This window comes from Amblyraja radiata, chromosome X (genome assembly GCF_010909765.2).
Source record: "Amblyraja radiata isolate CabotCenter1 chromosome X, sAmbRad1.1.pri, whole genome shotgun sequence".
Taxonomy (NCBI): domain Eukaryota; kingdom Metazoa; phylum Chordata; class Chondrichthyes; order Rajiformes; family Rajidae; genus Amblyraja; species Amblyraja radiata.
The window spans coordinates 9,814,465-9,831,166 of record NC_045999.1 but is presented as its reverse complement, the minus strand read 5'-3'; the positions used below and the strand labels follow the sequence as shown (position 1 = coordinate 9,831,166).

The following is a 16,702-nucleotide window of genomic DNA, read 5'->3' as shown; positions in this document are numbered from 1 at the left end:
GAAGTACATTAAGGGGAGGGAGAGAACTGCCTCATCTACATTCAGTTTGTTGAGTCAGCTCCGAGGCTCAGCTGGAGTATGGAAATGAATGCAGCAGCAGCAGCACAGGGTCAGAGCACTACCTGTATACATCACAGGGAATGGAAATCACTGCAGTAACACACTGCTGCAGCACGGTCGGAGGCTTCAAACCCCCCCCCCCCCACCTCCACTCATCCTCAACTCCTCATGGACAGAAAATAAGAATAAATTGGGCAGTAGCAGGTTGGCAATCTGGAGGAGAGCTCATTTGTTCAAGATACATTTAGAAACTGCGGGGGATTTAGACAGTGAAGGGCATCAGCTACAAGACGCAGAAACAGGCCCTTCAGCCCACTGAGTCCATGCTAACCAGCGATCACCCCATACTCGAAGGTAGACAAAAATGCTGGAGAAACTCAGCGGGTGAGGCAGCATCTATGGATGTAACGTCGCCTTTTTCCTTTGCTCCATAGATGCTGCTGCACCCGCTGAGTTTCTCCACCATTTTTGCTGCCTTCGATTTTCCAGCATCTGCAGTTCCTTCTTAAACACCCCATACACGAGGGACAATTAACCCACAAACCTGTACGTCTTTCGAGGTTGGGAGGAAACCGGAGCACCCGGAGAAAACCCACACGGTCACAGGGAGAACATGCAAACATCATACATACAACTCCCATGATCAGGATTGGCCTCTGCACGAGTGTGCAGGGAGTGGATGGGAAAAGACAGAACGAGTGTGAACACACGATTGCTGGTCAGCGTGGACTTGCAAGAATGAATTGAATCTTAAATCTTGTGGGATAGATGCAGGGATATTTCTGCTTGCTGGCATATAGAACAAGCACGTTCAATTTAGAATGGTTCATATTTGTAATCAAGGCCTCATGTTAGACAAATGCATGAACATAATCATTTTACCACTTCTGTGGTTTTATTGCAACAGCAACAATTGTTTCTGTTCCAACATGATCAGTCATTCCCTGATGAAGCATCTCGACCTAAACTGAACTAAATGAGCAGCGATTCAAATGGAAGAGCAAGGCAGGGAAACCACATTGCAATTTTTTTAAAATAAGGAACAAAATTATTAATTTATAGACATGAATTCAGAAAGGAGCTTCCTTAAAAACATTTGTGTTCAAGAAGGAACTGCAGATGCTGGAAAATCGAAGGCACACAAAAATGCTGGAGAAACTCAGCGGGTGCAGCAGCATCTATGGAGCGAAGGAAATAGGCGACGTTTCGGGCCGAAACCCAAACGTTACCTATTTCCTTCGCTCCATAGATGCTGCTGCACCCGCTGAGTTTCTCCAGCATTTTTGTGTATCTTCCTTAAAAACATATTTGTCTGCAACAAATGGCAGCAAAAGACTCGGGTACAGAATCACGTGGGTTGCGAAGAATAGCCCGAACAGCGGCACTGCCGTTGACAAATAGCAAGTGGACATCCACCTAAAGGAATAGAAGATGAAGTGTCGGGGAACAGGATAGAACGAAAACTCCAGAGCCGACAACCTCAACGACTGAAGGCACAGCAGACAACAGTGGGGTCAAGTCAGGTACCCATAATATAGTTTGCAGACTCATTTACAATTAATTTATATTTTACTCTTTATTTCAATGTGGTAGGTAAAAGAAAACGGGAGAAAGTAAGTGGGTGTTGATCTGCTCTGTGGCGGAATAATCTTCACTGGTCTTTCAAAGGAACAACTTATGTATTGTAATACCTGGAATATTGAGTGCAGTTTTGGTCCCCTAATTTGAGGAAGGACATTCTTACTATTGAAGGAGTGCAGCGTAGGTTTACAAGGATAATTCCCAGGATGGCGGGACTGTCATATGCTGAGAGAATGGAGCGACTGGGCTTGTACACTCTGGAGTTTAGAAGGATGAGAGGATATCTCATTGAAACATATAAGATTGTTAAGGGTTTGGACACCCTAGAGGCAGGAAACATGTTCCCGATGTTGGGGGAGTCCAGAACCAGTTTAAGAATGAGGGGTAAGCCATTTAGAACGGAGATGAGAAAACACTTTTTCTCACAGAGAGTGGTGAGTCTGTGGAATTCTCTGCCTCAGAGGGCGGTGGAGGCCGGTTCTCTGGATGCTTTCAAGAGAGAGCTAGATAGGGCTCTTAAAGATAGCGGAGTCAGGGGATATGGGGAGAAGACAGGAACGGGGTACTGATTGGGGATGATCAGCCATGGTCACATTGAATGGCGGTGCTGGCTCAAAGGGCCGAAGGGCCTACTCCTGCACCTATTGTCTTAATGCTAAAGGTAAACACAGTGCAGGAGTAACTCAGCCGGTCATGCAGCATCTCCTGGTTGCTAACCATTTTAACTCCCCTTCCCACACTGATCTTTCTGTACTGGGCTTCCTCCATTGCTAATTGGAGGAACAGCATCTGATATTTAGCTTGTACAGCTTCCAGCCTGGTGTTCTACTAACATCCCTTCCTCCACCCTAGTCATTTAACCAGTTGTACCGTTCACCACATTGTATCTCTCTTGGGATCACACCTCACCTCACCAACAATTGGCCGACCAGGGAACCTGTTGCCGACCGATTAGTTCCCCTTTTACTTTCAGTCTGAATAAGGGTCCCGACCCGAAACGTCACCTACCCTTTATCTCTGGAGATGCTGCCTGACCCGGTGGGTTACTCCAGCACTTTGTCCATCTGTGGTATAAACCAGCATCTGCAGTTCTTTGTTCCTGAATTTTTACAATTATTGCTTCCTGACCTCCTGAGATTCCTCGGCTTTTCTTTTGATTTTGGTGATTCTGGAGCAATTGAGACTGGGATGGCAGCAGCGACCCAGGATGGATCGTGACCACGGGTGCTGTCTGTAGAGTTTGTACCTTCTCCCCGTGACCTGCATGGGTTATGTCCAGCTGCTCAGGTTTCCTTCAGCACTCCAAAGACGTACAGGTTTGTAGGCTCATTAGTTTAGTTAAAAATTGTAAATTGTCCTTGGTTGTGCAGTCAGATAGTGTTAGTGTGCGGGGACTCGGATGAACATGATCATAAGGCCATTCGGCCCGGTTTCTGTACTGTATCTAAAACTGAAACTAAGACTGCCACAGAGACGTCACCAAAATTCATTGTCTGAGACCAAATGCAATTGACCACTCAGTGACCCGTCTTGTCCCAGCCCAAGGCAGCGATGTCACATGTTGACAGCTTCGCACCTTGTGGGCTGTGGAATGAACATGTTATCCAGTGTTTGGAGTAAACGGACACAATGACAGCGTGTTACACAAACCAGTCGCCACCTTTAATTATGGATCTATAAATAATTACATTGCAGCTTTAACACTGATGCTTTCAAGAAATTACATGGTAATTTTGAGAAGACTAGAGTTTTTTTTTTACAAACAATTGCTTCTTCCCACAGTCGGCCTCTGACAAGCTGTAGTGTGGCTTCACATCTTTGGCCCGTATATTGGCCCACACAAGAACACAATGCACAGTCTCTCAGTTACTAGGTAGGACTTCTGGATCCGGGTGCAACACTTCAGACATCAGTCCTGTCACGAGTTCAGGAAGTTTGATGAGGTTGATTTTAAACTGACCCACTAGTCCTTCAAATAATACAAAGACTGCACTGTGTAAAACAGATCATGAAAACTGAAAGCCTGAACATATCACAGAGCCAGTCTCTCGCCCCGTCTGAACCTGGTGAATCTTGACACAGTCACGACACAGGCACGGCAAAGGGGAATTGGCATAAACTGTTCCTCAGGCACTCACCCAACTGGTTCCTTGCTCCGGACTCCCGAAAGGTGGTGAACTACTCAGCGGGATGAACATAATCGCCGGTGAGGAACACAAACTGCACATTCTCCACTGGCGACTGACTAACCTATAAACACAGGGTCTGAATAACTGTGTGGTTAAGCAGCATGTCGAGGTTAAGTAACTCTTTATTTCAGAAACAATATGCAACAAAAAGCACTGGAAATACTTTCATATATAACGTACAGGCCGGTTCCCCAGCCAAGTCTTCAACAACTTGTAGTGGATGCTTTTGGATTCAGTCTTGCTCCCCGACAACGAGAAGGGAAATATTGCAGACACAAAATGGGTTAATTACTAATCTGTTCTCCTACTAAACACTGAATGTTTCTCCCCCTTCCCCTAACAACAACACAGAGAGCCAACATGGCCAATTCCACCGTAGTCTGGAGCCATCACCACCAAGAGTCACTGGATACCACGGCACACAACTCTGGATGAAATACTTCTCAGTGGGAGAGTTCGTTGCATTGGCAGCGATCCACAGCTCGATGTACAAAACAATACGAAATTAAACATTGTCTGGTAAAGTTTAAGGAAAAATGCCCCTTCCCCCCACCCCGTTGCAACTTATCAAAATGCAATACTGCACACACACTGCATGCAGGACAGCATCCAGTGGCAGGCTGTAGATTACCCCAGAGTCAGGCGTGGACAGGAACATCGACTCGCGACCGATATTCTTGAGTTGAGAGACGGTCAAGGTGAACTGGTGTTTGGACACAGTTGACCAAGGCATCGTGCAGGCATCACCCAGCCATTTGCAGATTGAAACTCTCTCAAGGGATTCTGCCTCAGCATTTAAACCAGTACCTTACACTGTTGACATATTCATTAGGTTGGAGTTGGATTCTGGCTGGTTTAGTGTTCACACCTTCACCAACTGGCACCCCGTACTCTGTTGGCCAAGTGCTACAGTTGTCCCTTGTGAGGAAGATGGCATCCCAGTGTCCTGCAGTCCAATATACTCCTTGATCACTCACAGAGGGGTCTATGAGTGGCAACTTTAGAACAGTGAAGGATGGGATGAAATGATGAATGGACTACTTGAAGATTGTTCTGATGTCACAGCTACATTGAGGAAAGGTTTGGGCCATTGCATGCCTCCCTATCTCCCAATGTCCAAGGTCCAATTGCTTCGGTTTTCATGCTAAGGTGCTGAGATGCTACAGAGAATGAGGTCTCCCATCAGGACAGCAAGCCTCGGTTTCCTCTTCTTGCTGCTGCGTGGAAGATGTTCTGAAAGGAGGAGCAGAGAAGGTGCAGGTTAGAGTGAGGGGGGGGGGGGGGCATGGCAAATGTTCCTGCAGCTACTGCTCCCAGTGCTGTGCTGCAGGGCAAAATCACCAACACCTCCTCTACAAGGTTCACAAGCTGTGGTTACACCAGCATCCCCATAAAGATCCAAGCCACTCAACAACACCAAGTCCTCACAAACCCACCACACACACACAGGTTCAACAACAAGTATTGTCCTTCAGCTAATGCAAGTTTTATATTGCCATGCAGCAGGGAAAGAGGCCCTTCGGCCCACCAAGTCCACACTATCCATCAACCACCCATTTACACTGATCCCACATTCTCGTCACTTCCCCCAGATTCCATCACTAGCCCGTACACAAGGGGCAATAGTGAAGCTGCCATCGCTCATGCCGTAGGGATGTGGGAGGAAACCAGAGCACCCTGGGGACATCCAGGTTAAGGGAGAACGTGCAGGCAGTGCCGGGGGTGAGGATTGAACCTGCAGCTGCACCATTCATTGTGTGTCGTTCCCCCCCGCCCATTGGATCAGAAGTGATTCTGGATACACCAAACACAGGCTAGCGAGAGTTAAAATAGATTGCAAATCTAGGACAGACGGAAACTGCACTGAATATTTAAGGTTCACATGTTTTGATTCTAAACAAAGAAAGAAACTTCACCAGAACTACTTGGAGAGTTTATACTGTCTCCTCACAGCTGAGTGCCAGTCCACAGACATCACTGGCGGGCCAGCGGGGGAGATGACGGAGAGGGATGGGAATTGCGTTGGGCAAACCGGGAATGTCTGCCGCTGACGGGTTGTATCTGACCAGGATGAAGGAAAGGTTACTTGTTCATGCAGCCAATCAGGGAATGGGCAATGAGGTGCGACTAGAACAGTAACCCACAGGAACAGGCCCTTCGGCCCACAACGTCTGTGCCGAACATGATCATAAATGATAGGTCATCCAGTCTACTCTGCCATTGAATCATAGCTGATCTATCCCTCCTAACCCCATTCTCTTATCTTCTCCACATAACCCCCGACGGACTTAAGAGAGTTAGAGAGAGCTCTAGGGGCTAGTGGAGTCAAGGGATATGGGGAGAAGGCAGGCACGGGTTATTGATAGGGGACGATCAGCCATGATCACAATGAATGGCTCGAAAGGGCCGAATGGCCTCCTCCTGCACCTATTTTCTATGTTTCTATGACACCCGTGCTAATCAAGAATCTAAGATAGACACAGAATGCTCGAGTATCTCAGCGGGACAGGCACCAACTGTGGAGACAAGGAATGGATGACGTTTTGGGTCGAGTCCCTTGTTCAGAATCTATCTATCTCAAGATATACTAATCTCTGCCTGCACGCGATCCATATTCCTCCATTCCATGCTGTCTATGTCTCTAGCTGAAAGCCTCTTGAATGGCACAATTGCATCAGCTTCCAGCACCAGCCCTGGCAGCATGTTCCAGGCACTCACGAAGCTCTGTGTAAAAAATACTCGCCCCACACGTCTCCTTTGAACTGCTCTCCTCTCAAAAGCAATTGCTGCCTTGCTAAAGAACATTCGGCAATTTGTACGATTGAAGCCCTTGATTGTGCCTCGAAATTTCCCATCAGTTAATGGAACGAGAGAGGGCAGCTGGGATAGCGGTCAGAACAAGGCCGACACAATCAGGACAAGTGGGTCGTGTGGACAATGCAAGCTCGTCGCTGTGAAATTTAAGTCACTTAAATGACTTTCACCATCAAGTACAAGAAAGCATGATAATGACAGATCTACCACCCGTTACTCCTCCCAGCAGCTCACCGTATCCACAATCACCTCGACATCTGCAACATACGATGGCAGTGTGATAGACAATAGGTGCAGGAGTAGGCCATTCGGCCCTTCGTGCCAGCACTGCCATTCAATGTGATCATGGCTGATCATCCCCAATCAGTACCCCGTGCCTGCCTTCTCCCCATATCCCCAGACTCTGCTACCTTTAAGAGCCTTATCTAGCTCTCTCTTGAAACTATCCAGAGAACCGGCCTCCACCGCCCCGAGGAAGAGAATTCCACAGACGTTTCACTAAACCACTACAGCCACACGATCGGTTCGTGTCACAGCTTATTGATAACTCTCAGCCCGACATCGCAGTCTGGAGACAGGCTGCACCTTACACATGATGGCGGCTTTCATCCTGGCCAGGGGAGGGACTGCCAGGTGTTTAAACCGAAATAACTTGAATTAAGGTCATAAGGAATAGGAATAGAATTAGGCCATTCGGCCCATCAAGTCTACTCCGCCATTCAATCTCGGCTGATCTATCTCTCCCTCCGAACTATATTCTCTTGCCTACTCCCCATAACCTCTGATACGCATATTTTATTTTGTCCAGAATAGTGGGGAAGATGAGGCTCCGAGTTATTCAGTGGGGTTATATATAGCAAGTTATATAACTTTTATAGTTATATCAAATATATATATATGTAGATAATACTAATGAAGGCCAAGCTACTGAAATCCTCCTTGACCACCCACTCCGCCTGTGACAGAACTTGCATTCCTAGATCCCTCTGCTCTTCAACAATCCCCAATGGATCAGGAACCGCGACCAGTTCCACTCAAAGACTCCATTCCATTCACACTGCAGGTGTTTAATTGAAGAAACAGTTATTTTTCTGTATAAGCCGCCACCTCATCTGAACCTTTGTCATTTGGAGATAGAAACAGGCCCTTCGGCCCAGGGAGTCCATGCCACACATCGATCACTATGAAGATCCTGCCCCAGTTTGACATCCCAACATGTAACACCTCGTACTTATCAGCATTAAACTCCATCAACCATCCTTCCGCCCACTTGCCCAGCTGATCAAGATCCTGCTGCAATGTTTGATAAGCACCCCCACCATCTACAATCCCACACACTTGAGTGCCATCTGAAACTCTCTTGTCATGCCTTCTACACACTTCTCCAAATCATTGATGTAAACCTCAAACAGCTTTGGAGCCGTATGGCCCACCGCTGGTCAGTGGCCTCCAGTCCAAGACACAACCTTCCCACCATCACCCTCTGCTTCCTTCTATGAAGCCAATTCTCTATCCAGTCAAAAATGCTGGAGAAACTCAGCGGGGTGCAGCAGCATCTATGGAGCGAAGGAAATAGGCAACGTTTCGGGCCGAAACCCAAGGGTTTCGGCCCGAAACGTTGCCTATTTCCTTCGCTCCATAGATGCTGCTGCACCCCGCTGAGTTTCTCCAGCATTTTTGTCTACCTTCGATTTTCCAGCATCTGCAGTTCCTTCTTAAACTCTCTATCCAGTCAGCTAGCTCTCCCTGGATCCCAAGCGACGTAACCTTCCAGATCAGCCTACCACACTCTTCCATATCAAATAACTTATTTATGTAGACAACGTCAACCATTTTGGTTACTTCTTCAATAATCACAGATTCGCAAAAGATACGATCTCTCACATTCACAACCAAGCTGACGATCCCTAAACAATCCACGTCGATTCAAACGCATACATCTTATCCCTCCGAATACTCTCCAGTAACTTGCCTGCCACAAACGTTAGCCTCATGGTACACAAAAATGCTGGAGAAACTCAGCGGGTGCAGCAGCAGCAAAGGAGATAGGCAACGTTTCGGGCCGAAACCCTTCTTCAAACTCATGGGTTATTGATAATGGATACACACTGGCCCTGCTGCAATCACTGGGAACTAGACAAAGGGCTAAAACATTCTTAAGGGGTTGGACAGGCTAGATGCAGGAAGATTGTTCCCGATGTTGGGGAAGTCCAGAACAAGGGGTCACAGTTTAAGGATAAGGGGGAAATCTTTTAGGACCGAGATGAGGAAAACATTTTTCACACAGAGAGTGGTGAATCTCTGGAATTCTCTGCCACAGAAGGTAGTTGAGGCCAGTTCATTGGCTAGATTTAAGTGGGAGTTAGATGTGGCCCTTGTGGCTAAAGGGATCAGGGGGTATGGAGAGAAGGCAGGTACAGGATACTGAGTTGGATGATCAGCCATGATCATATTGAATGGTGGTGCAGGCTCGAAGGGCAGAATGGCCTACTCCTGCACCTATTTTCTATTTTGCCCAAGGGGCAAATCTGTAAAGGGACAACTGAAATGCAGCTTCATTGCAGCCTCACCGGCAAGGTCACAGTATCTCTACACACTCCTCCTTCCCCCATGTCCGTACCATGCCACTGGAGCTGTTCCCGTTATCTTCATTGTGGCCAGCTTCTTCCATCTGTGGGAACGGAGGAAAGACCAGCATTGATTAGTAATCATTGATCTCACGTCACGGGTGCGGAGTGAGGAGTTTGCGGCATTAGGATACTGTTGACATGCAGCGAAAGCATTGTGGATCAGGAACCGCGACCAGTTCCACTCAAAGACTCCATTCCATTCACACTGCAAGTGTTTCATTGAAGAAACAGTTGTTTTTCTGTAGCTTCCAAAAGCCGCCACCTCATCTGAACCGTTGTCATTTGGAGATAGTGCATGGAAACAGGCCCTTCGGCCCAGGGAGTCCATGCCACACATCGATCACACCTTCACTAGTTCTATGTTATCCCACTTTCCCATCCTACACACTAGCCACAATTTACAATCGCCAATTAACCGACAAACCTGCACGTCTTTGGGAGTGTGGGAGGAAACCGGAGCACCCAGAGAAAACCCACACGGCCACAGAGTGAATGTACAAACTCTGTACAGACAGCAACTGTAGTAAGGATCGAACCTGGGTCTCTGGTGCTAAGGCAGCAGCAACTGTACCGCTGCACCACTGCACCACTGTGCCATCATAGACCAAGGAGTATTTCATCTAAAATGGATACCAGACATGCAATTAAACAAATAATGCTGGCGTCTGATGTTGGTCCAGATGATCACACAGTCCCTGTGGCCTGCTGACCAGGTGCCAGACACAGACTGCAGCCATGTACAAGCTGCTGTCCATAAGGTGAAATCTGTCACCGTGCCCTCACAGAGAGGAGTCTCGGGATGTGGGGTACACAAGTCAGATCCAAGGCTTTGTCCTCGCTGTCTTACCTCTTTCCTCCACCTCAGCTCGCACAAAACCCGCTCGAAACATTCATGCATGTAGTTAAACTGGAAAAGGAAAAGAAACAGAGAGTCACACACCTATAGTGTTTCACGGAAAGTGAATTGCTGCGTAAAAGATGTGTAGGAAGGAACTGCAGATAGACACAAAAATCTGGAGTAGCTCAGCAAGTCAGACAGCATGTTGATTAAGAGGAACTGCAGATGCTGGAAAATCGAAGGTACACAAAAATGCTGGAGAAACTCAGAGGGTGAGGCAGCATCTATAGAGCGAAGGAAATGGGCAACGTTTCGGGCCAAAACCATTCTTCAGTCAGACAGCATCTCTGGAGGAAAGGAACATGTGACGTTTCGGGGTCACCACCCTTCTTCAGGCTGAGAGTCAGAGGAGAGGGAAGCTAGAGGTATCGACCCAAAACGCCACCTATTCTTTTTCTCCAGAGATGCTGTCTGACCTGCTGAGCTACTCCAGATTTGTTGTGTCCATCTTCAGTTTAAACTAGCATCTGCAGTTCCTTCCGACACATCTTTTACACAGAAATTCACAAAAGAGGGAGCTGTTTATCCCCCTTTTTAGGCAAGAGGAACATCTGCATTTTTATAGCACCCTTCACTCTCTGCTCGCAAACGCATTTCACAACCAGATGAAAATATTGGTTAAGTTACTCTGATTTGGAATAAATTCTGGCAAGTGCTCGGCCGACCCTGCTTGTCAAAACGTTGCCACTGTTCCTGCAGGTCGGGACCGCCCTGAGACTGAGCTTACAGGCCCTTCACCGCTGACAGTGCGGCATTCCCCCCCCCACCCCCCCACCGCCCGCGGCAATGAAGGGTGGGCTGGATTTCTGAGTGTGGCTGACACCACGGGACTGGAGGATGACGGTAACGGTGCTGCTTTTCGGCTGGGGGTGAGATAGTGGCGGGGGGAGGGATAGGGCGGGTTAGTAGGGGGGGGGTGAACTTCACGGCCGTTACTCACATATGGAGTGAAGATTTTCACCCAACGTGGTTTCTTTTCACCGCGGATGTACTCGAAGCAGAACGCCATCCCCTCCTCGTCCGTGTCCCACTGGTGCATCTCGGCCCACTCAAACACGATCACCTGGTTCTAAGAAAACGCACAACATCAGCATGTTTAAGAAGGAACTGCAGATGCTGGAAAATCGAAGGTAGACAAAAGTGCTGGAGAAACTCAGCGGGTGCAGCAGCATCTATGGAGCAAAGGAAATAGGCAACGTTTCGGGAATGGCCACCAGGGCAGCCATGACGGGAAGAGGCAGAGGGCAGGTGGGACGACCATGATGGGAAGGGCCATCAGGGCAGCCATGATGAGAAGGGCCATCAGGGCAGGAGAGGCGGCCATGATGGGAAGGGCCATCAGGGCAGGAGAGGCGGCCATGATGGGAAGGGCCAGAGGGCGGGTGGGACGACCATGATGAGAAGGGCCATCAGGGCAGGAGAGGCGGCCATGATGGGAAGGGCCATCAGGGCAGGAGAGGCGGCCATGATGGGAAGGGCAGGCAGGGCGGGAGGGGTGGAGATTGGGGTCAGTGCAGGGACATAGACCACTTTGGAGATTTCACTCTGTAGCACAGGGCGCTGCATTAAGTGGACGGGAGCTGATGGCACCTACCTCCAGCTGACCATCCTCTGTGCAAGCATGCAGTTTAAAGTGCTGAATGCTGATGGCGGCCATGACATGCCCCTTCCTTCGAGAGTCGCAGCGACAGTGCGGGAAGACGATCTGGTTGTAGCCTTCGCACGTACGAATCATGTTCAGGTACTGCAGTAACGGGAAGACTGGGCATCAGTCAGCAACCCACCCTCCTTCATGCACCCCCCCCCCCTCTACCCAAGAGTTAGTCACAGTGGGCTTCACCAAGCTCCTCCAGCTGGGCCCGCACTCCGGTACACTCTTCCCCCTGTCCCCGCACACACAGTCTCTGGAGTTCTTTACTGGAGTCACCCCAACACCCCCTGCTGCCTTCAACCATTGCTGCAACAGATCTCCTGCTCTTTTCTCTCAGATAACATCTCTGTGATATTGAAATAGTAGCCCAGACATTGTTGCTGACACAGCCGTGTAATCTGGTTATTCCCTCTTTATATTCTTAGCTGTTTCAGGCTGGGGGGGGGGAATGCAGTGCAGGTGGACGGAGATGAAGTGTGTGTCGTGGCCTGAGTGTGCCTGCGTGAACATTGTGTGTGTAAACGCCACCACCTCCGCGACGGAGAGATGTTCTGTCGATTTCCCGCCTTCCCCTTTCACTGTGCGTGCTGGGATCTTGTTACTCCCGTGTTTCTGACACTGCGACCGTGAGCGTTCTCCCCCGGGAGAAACCTTGGCTAGATGCCCCCACCTTTGTCTCCCCTCACCACCAGCCCTCTGGGCAGGATTGCCCCGGTTGGAAGCTGCAGTGCCTCACCTTCACACAAACAAGTTGCACTCGTGGCTGCCAGGCAGCAGGGTGCAAGACCAGGGCCATCACTGCCCCGGCACAGTTTCTGACAAAGGGTTCTGGCGAGTCTTACCATGACTTTCTTGTGCTGTTCGGACAGTTTCTGAAGCTGGTACGACTTGTCGCCAACTCGGATCCGGCCTTTCTTCACATCCTCCACAGCCTGGAAGGAGAAGGACACAGCCCAGTGAGTGAAGGGGACGTGCCCTTAGAAAGGAGGTGAATCTGTGGCATTCACTGTCACAGGTGGCTATGGACGCCAAGCCAATAGATATTTTTACAGCGGAGATTGACAAATTATTGATTAGCAAGGGTGTCAAAAGGTTATGGGGAGAAGGCAGGAGAGGGAAAAATAGAAAGCCATGGTGCAGTAGACTCGATGGGCTGAATGGCCTAATTCTGCTACTATAACGTCTGACCTTATGAAGGGGTGATCCAGCAGCAACCCACACCCCAGCCACCACCTTCAGCAAAGGCAGCAAATGAAGTCCACAACTCATTTATTGCAGCCGCCTCTCAATGCAACATCTGTGAGATTCCTGTTCTTTTTGGAGTGTACCTCTTACATTTACAAGGTGATCAACGTCATGCGGCCACTTCCCTCGAGATCGACACAGAAAGCAGGAGGAACTCAGCGGGATAGGCGGCATCTCTGGAGAAAAGGGATAGGTGACATCCAGTCTGAAGAAGGGTCTCGACCCAAAACGTCACCTACTCCTTTTCTCCAGAGATGCTGCCTGACCTGCAGCATTTTGCGTCTACCAGCACCTGCTGTTTCTTCATGCGCAACCACTTGATAACTGAACGGCTTTTAACTAATCGCACACCTCACGATTAAAGGCAGCTGGGTTGGGCTTGTTGTGAAAGGTTTGGATAGCACAGTCTTCACAAAGGTCATGGTGACAAGGCTGGGTGTGCAGTGCTTTGAAGTGCATCATTAATCTTGCCCCGTCTCACATGCTGACTGACCTGTGCGTTTCCTATGGCTGACACTGAGTTACAGTGATAAATAAGATGCTGCTTCGACCAGCACGCCCCAGTTAACAGATCGCCACCGTGCAACGTGCAGGGCATTGATTTAGAATATACACATGTTCACCCTGAGTACACAGACAGACCTCTACCACAGAGGCACCAGCAACAGATTTGGGCTAACGAGTCTCTTCAAGTCTACGGTGTAAAGTGTGTCGCTGAGAACGAGAGGATAAATGTGACAGATACGGTGCTAGACCGACCCAACAGGAATAACAAGTGGGAGAAACAAGGAACTGCGGATGAAGACAAGTGCTGGAGTAACTCAGTAGGTCAGGCAGTATCGCTGGAGAAAATGGATAGGTGATGTTTTGGGTCGGGACGGTGAAGAAAGCTGGAAGAGAGGAGGGAGGGGACGAACCCTGGCGAGTGATAGGCGTGAGGTTTTTTTTGATAGGCAGATACAAGTGAGGGGGGGGGGGAGGTGGTTTGATGGATTGTTGAAGGCCAAAGATGAAAGGAAACGTGTGAGAGGGACAGACGAGATGTGAATTGTGAAGACAGAGGAAGGAATATGTTGAAGGGGTGAAATGGGTGCAGGTGGGGCACAGGGAAGAGATGGGGAAATAGAGGAAATATGGGGGGGGCGGGGGGGATGCTGCCTGACCCGCGGAGTTACTCCAGCACTTTGTGTCTTTGTGTCATCTGCAGATCCTTGTTTCTCCTTGTATAAAACTAGGCGAGCGGCCACCATGGGAGTACCTGATGGAAGAAGTATGTCACAGCGAGATCGTTGTCATTCAGGAGCTCCTCCTGAGCCATGGTGAAGAGCCACTTCCTGATGACCAGGCAGGTGCCGGCTGCTGCTGACGTGTAGTTCTGTACGTACAGTTTGTGTGGAAACTCGTTGGGGACCAGCTTCCTCTCTGCAAACGCACAAACCAGGCTTTAATGTGCAAACAATGCTTCACATGGTACAAATAAATCTGAAGCAGAGAAAGGCTGGAAAACCAAGTGTGGCGCAGCGGTAGAGTTGCTGCCTTTACAGCGCTGGAGACCTGGGTTCCATCCTGACTGCGGGTGCTGTCTGTGCGGAGTTTGTACGTTCTCCCCGTGCCCGCGCGGGTTTACTCCGGTTTCTACCCACATTCCCAAGATGTACAGGTTTGTAGGTTCATTGGCTTCAGTAAAACTGTAAATTGTCCTTAGAGTGTGTAGGATAATGTTAAGTGTACGGGGGGGGGGGGGGGATCGCTGGTCGGCGCGGATTGGGTGGGCCAAAAGGCATGTTTCCACGCTGTATCTCTAAAGTCTCAAAGTGTAAAGGGCCTGTCCGATGGTGCGAGTTCACCCAAGAGCGCTCCCGAGTTTAAAAAAAAAATCAAACTCGTGGTAAGTACGTAGAATTATGAAGCGGGTACGTCGGAGCAGGTGGATGTCTCGTAGCGGCTCGTAACGTTAACGGCAGGTACTCGGGAAACGCGGAAACACGTGAAGTTTTTTCACCAGTGTGAAAAATTTCCAAGAGTAAAAAAATACTCGTGAGGGGGTACCACGAGTTTGATTTATTTTTTTTTAACTCTTGGGTGAATTCGCATCGTGGGACAGGCCCTTAACAAGACATCTCAAGCTAAAAAATATAACAACTGCGGAGTGCAGGGACGTGAGCGGGTACCGTGGTTGACCAAACGTGACCCTGTGCTCCTTGGCTTCATTCCCTGCGGTCTCATCCTTCACTATCTGTCACATCCTCCAGCTGGAGAAGCCCTCTGAGAATTCCAATTCATCTCCGGTTTCACAGCCCATCAATACCCTGCTGACTGACAGCTGCCTGATCACCAGCCTCTGGGATTTTACCTCGTTAAACTCATCCTTACCTCTCCGTCTTTCTCTGTTATCCCATAAAGCTGACGTCTCTCACTTGGTTTTGGTCAACTCTCCCGATACTGCCACCCTTGATCCAAAATTAATTAGCCTGACCAAGATCGGAGGAATAAAGGGCCTGTCCCACTTACGCGACTGTTACAGGCGACTGCCGGCACCCGTGATAGGTTGCCAAAATTTTCAACCTGCTGAAAATTCAGCGGGCAACCAGAAAGACGCTACAACTCTTTGGAGACCTCCCACGACCATAGGAGACCTCTCATGACCACGGTCGCCAGGGGTCGCCTGTATGGTCGTGAGAGATCTCCAAAGAGTCGTAGCGTCTTCTGGTCGCCCGCTGAATTTTCGACGTGTTGAAAATTTCGGCGATCTGTCACAGGTGCCGGCAGTCGCCTGTAACAGTCGCGTAAGTGGGACAGGCCCTTTACAGAGTCAAAAAGAATGTAACATAGAAACATAGGTGCAGTAGGCCATTCGGCCCTTCGAGCCTGCACCCCCTGGTCAATATGATCATGGCTGATCATCCAACAGTATCCTGTACCTGCCTTGTCTCCATACCCCCTGATCCCTTTAGCCACATGGGCCACATCTAACTCCCTCTTAAATATAGCCAATGAACTGGCCTCAACTACCTTCTGTGGCAGAGAATTCCACAGATTCACCACTCTCTGTGTGAAAAATGTTTTTCTCATCTCGGTCCTAAAAGATTTCCCCCTTATCCTTAAACTGTGACCCCTTGTTCTGGACTTCCCCAACATCGGGAACAATCTAGCCTGTCCAACCCCTTAAGAATTTTGTAAGTTTCTATAAGATACCCCCTCAATCTTCTAAATTCTAGCGAGTACAAGCCGAGTCTATCCAGTCTTTCTTCATATGAAAGTCCTGCCATCCCAGGAATCAGTCTGGTGAACCTTCTCTGTACTCCCTCTATGGCAAGAATGTCTTTCCTCAGATTAGGAGACCAAAACTGTACGCAATACTCCAGGTGTGGTCTCACCAAGACCCTGTACAACTGCAGTAGAACCTCCCTGCTCCTATACTCAAATCCTTTTGCTATGAAATGTAATTTGTGAATCAGCCCGGTTCTGTAAAGGATATTACTTCAGTGAGAATATGAATGTAAATTATTATTCAGGCGATACAGCGGGAGATGAATAAACTCATTGTCAAGACAGAAATCGCCCACGTCTTTCTTAAAATAACCCAGGGAGATATTCTATCTTAAGAGCTGCTGTTGGATTTCATGAATAGAGA

The 16,702-nt window shown here is 48.9% G+C and overlaps 1 protein-coding gene across 1 annotated transcript in view; it reads right to left on the bottom strand.

Annotated features, from left to right (window-relative positions):
* Nucleotides 1-3,281: 3,281 nt before the first annotated feature.
* LOC116968185 (sorting nexin-27-like) overlaps nucleotides 3,282-16,702 on the bottom strand; it is a 118,894-nt gene continuing 105,473 nt past the window's right edge. Inside the window, exons 7-13 of the mRNA XM_033014828.1 lie at nucleotides 14,327-14,490; nucleotides 12,666-12,755; nucleotides 11,767-11,916; nucleotides 11,113-11,241; nucleotides 10,122-10,181; nucleotides 9,265-9,315; nucleotides 3,282-5,063 (exon numbers count right to left, since the gene is read on the bottom strand). Coding sequence (XP_032870719.1) covers nucleotides 5,013-5,063; nucleotides 9,265-9,315; nucleotides 10,122-10,181; nucleotides 11,113-11,241; nucleotides 11,767-11,916; nucleotides 12,666-12,755; nucleotides 14,327-14,490 — 695 coding nt within the window. The 3' untranslated portion in view covers nucleotides 3,282-5,012. The remainder of the gene's footprint in view (nucleotides 5,064-9,264; nucleotides 9,316-10,121; nucleotides 10,182-11,112; nucleotides 11,242-11,766; nucleotides 11,917-12,665; nucleotides 12,756-14,326; nucleotides 14,491-16,702) is intronic.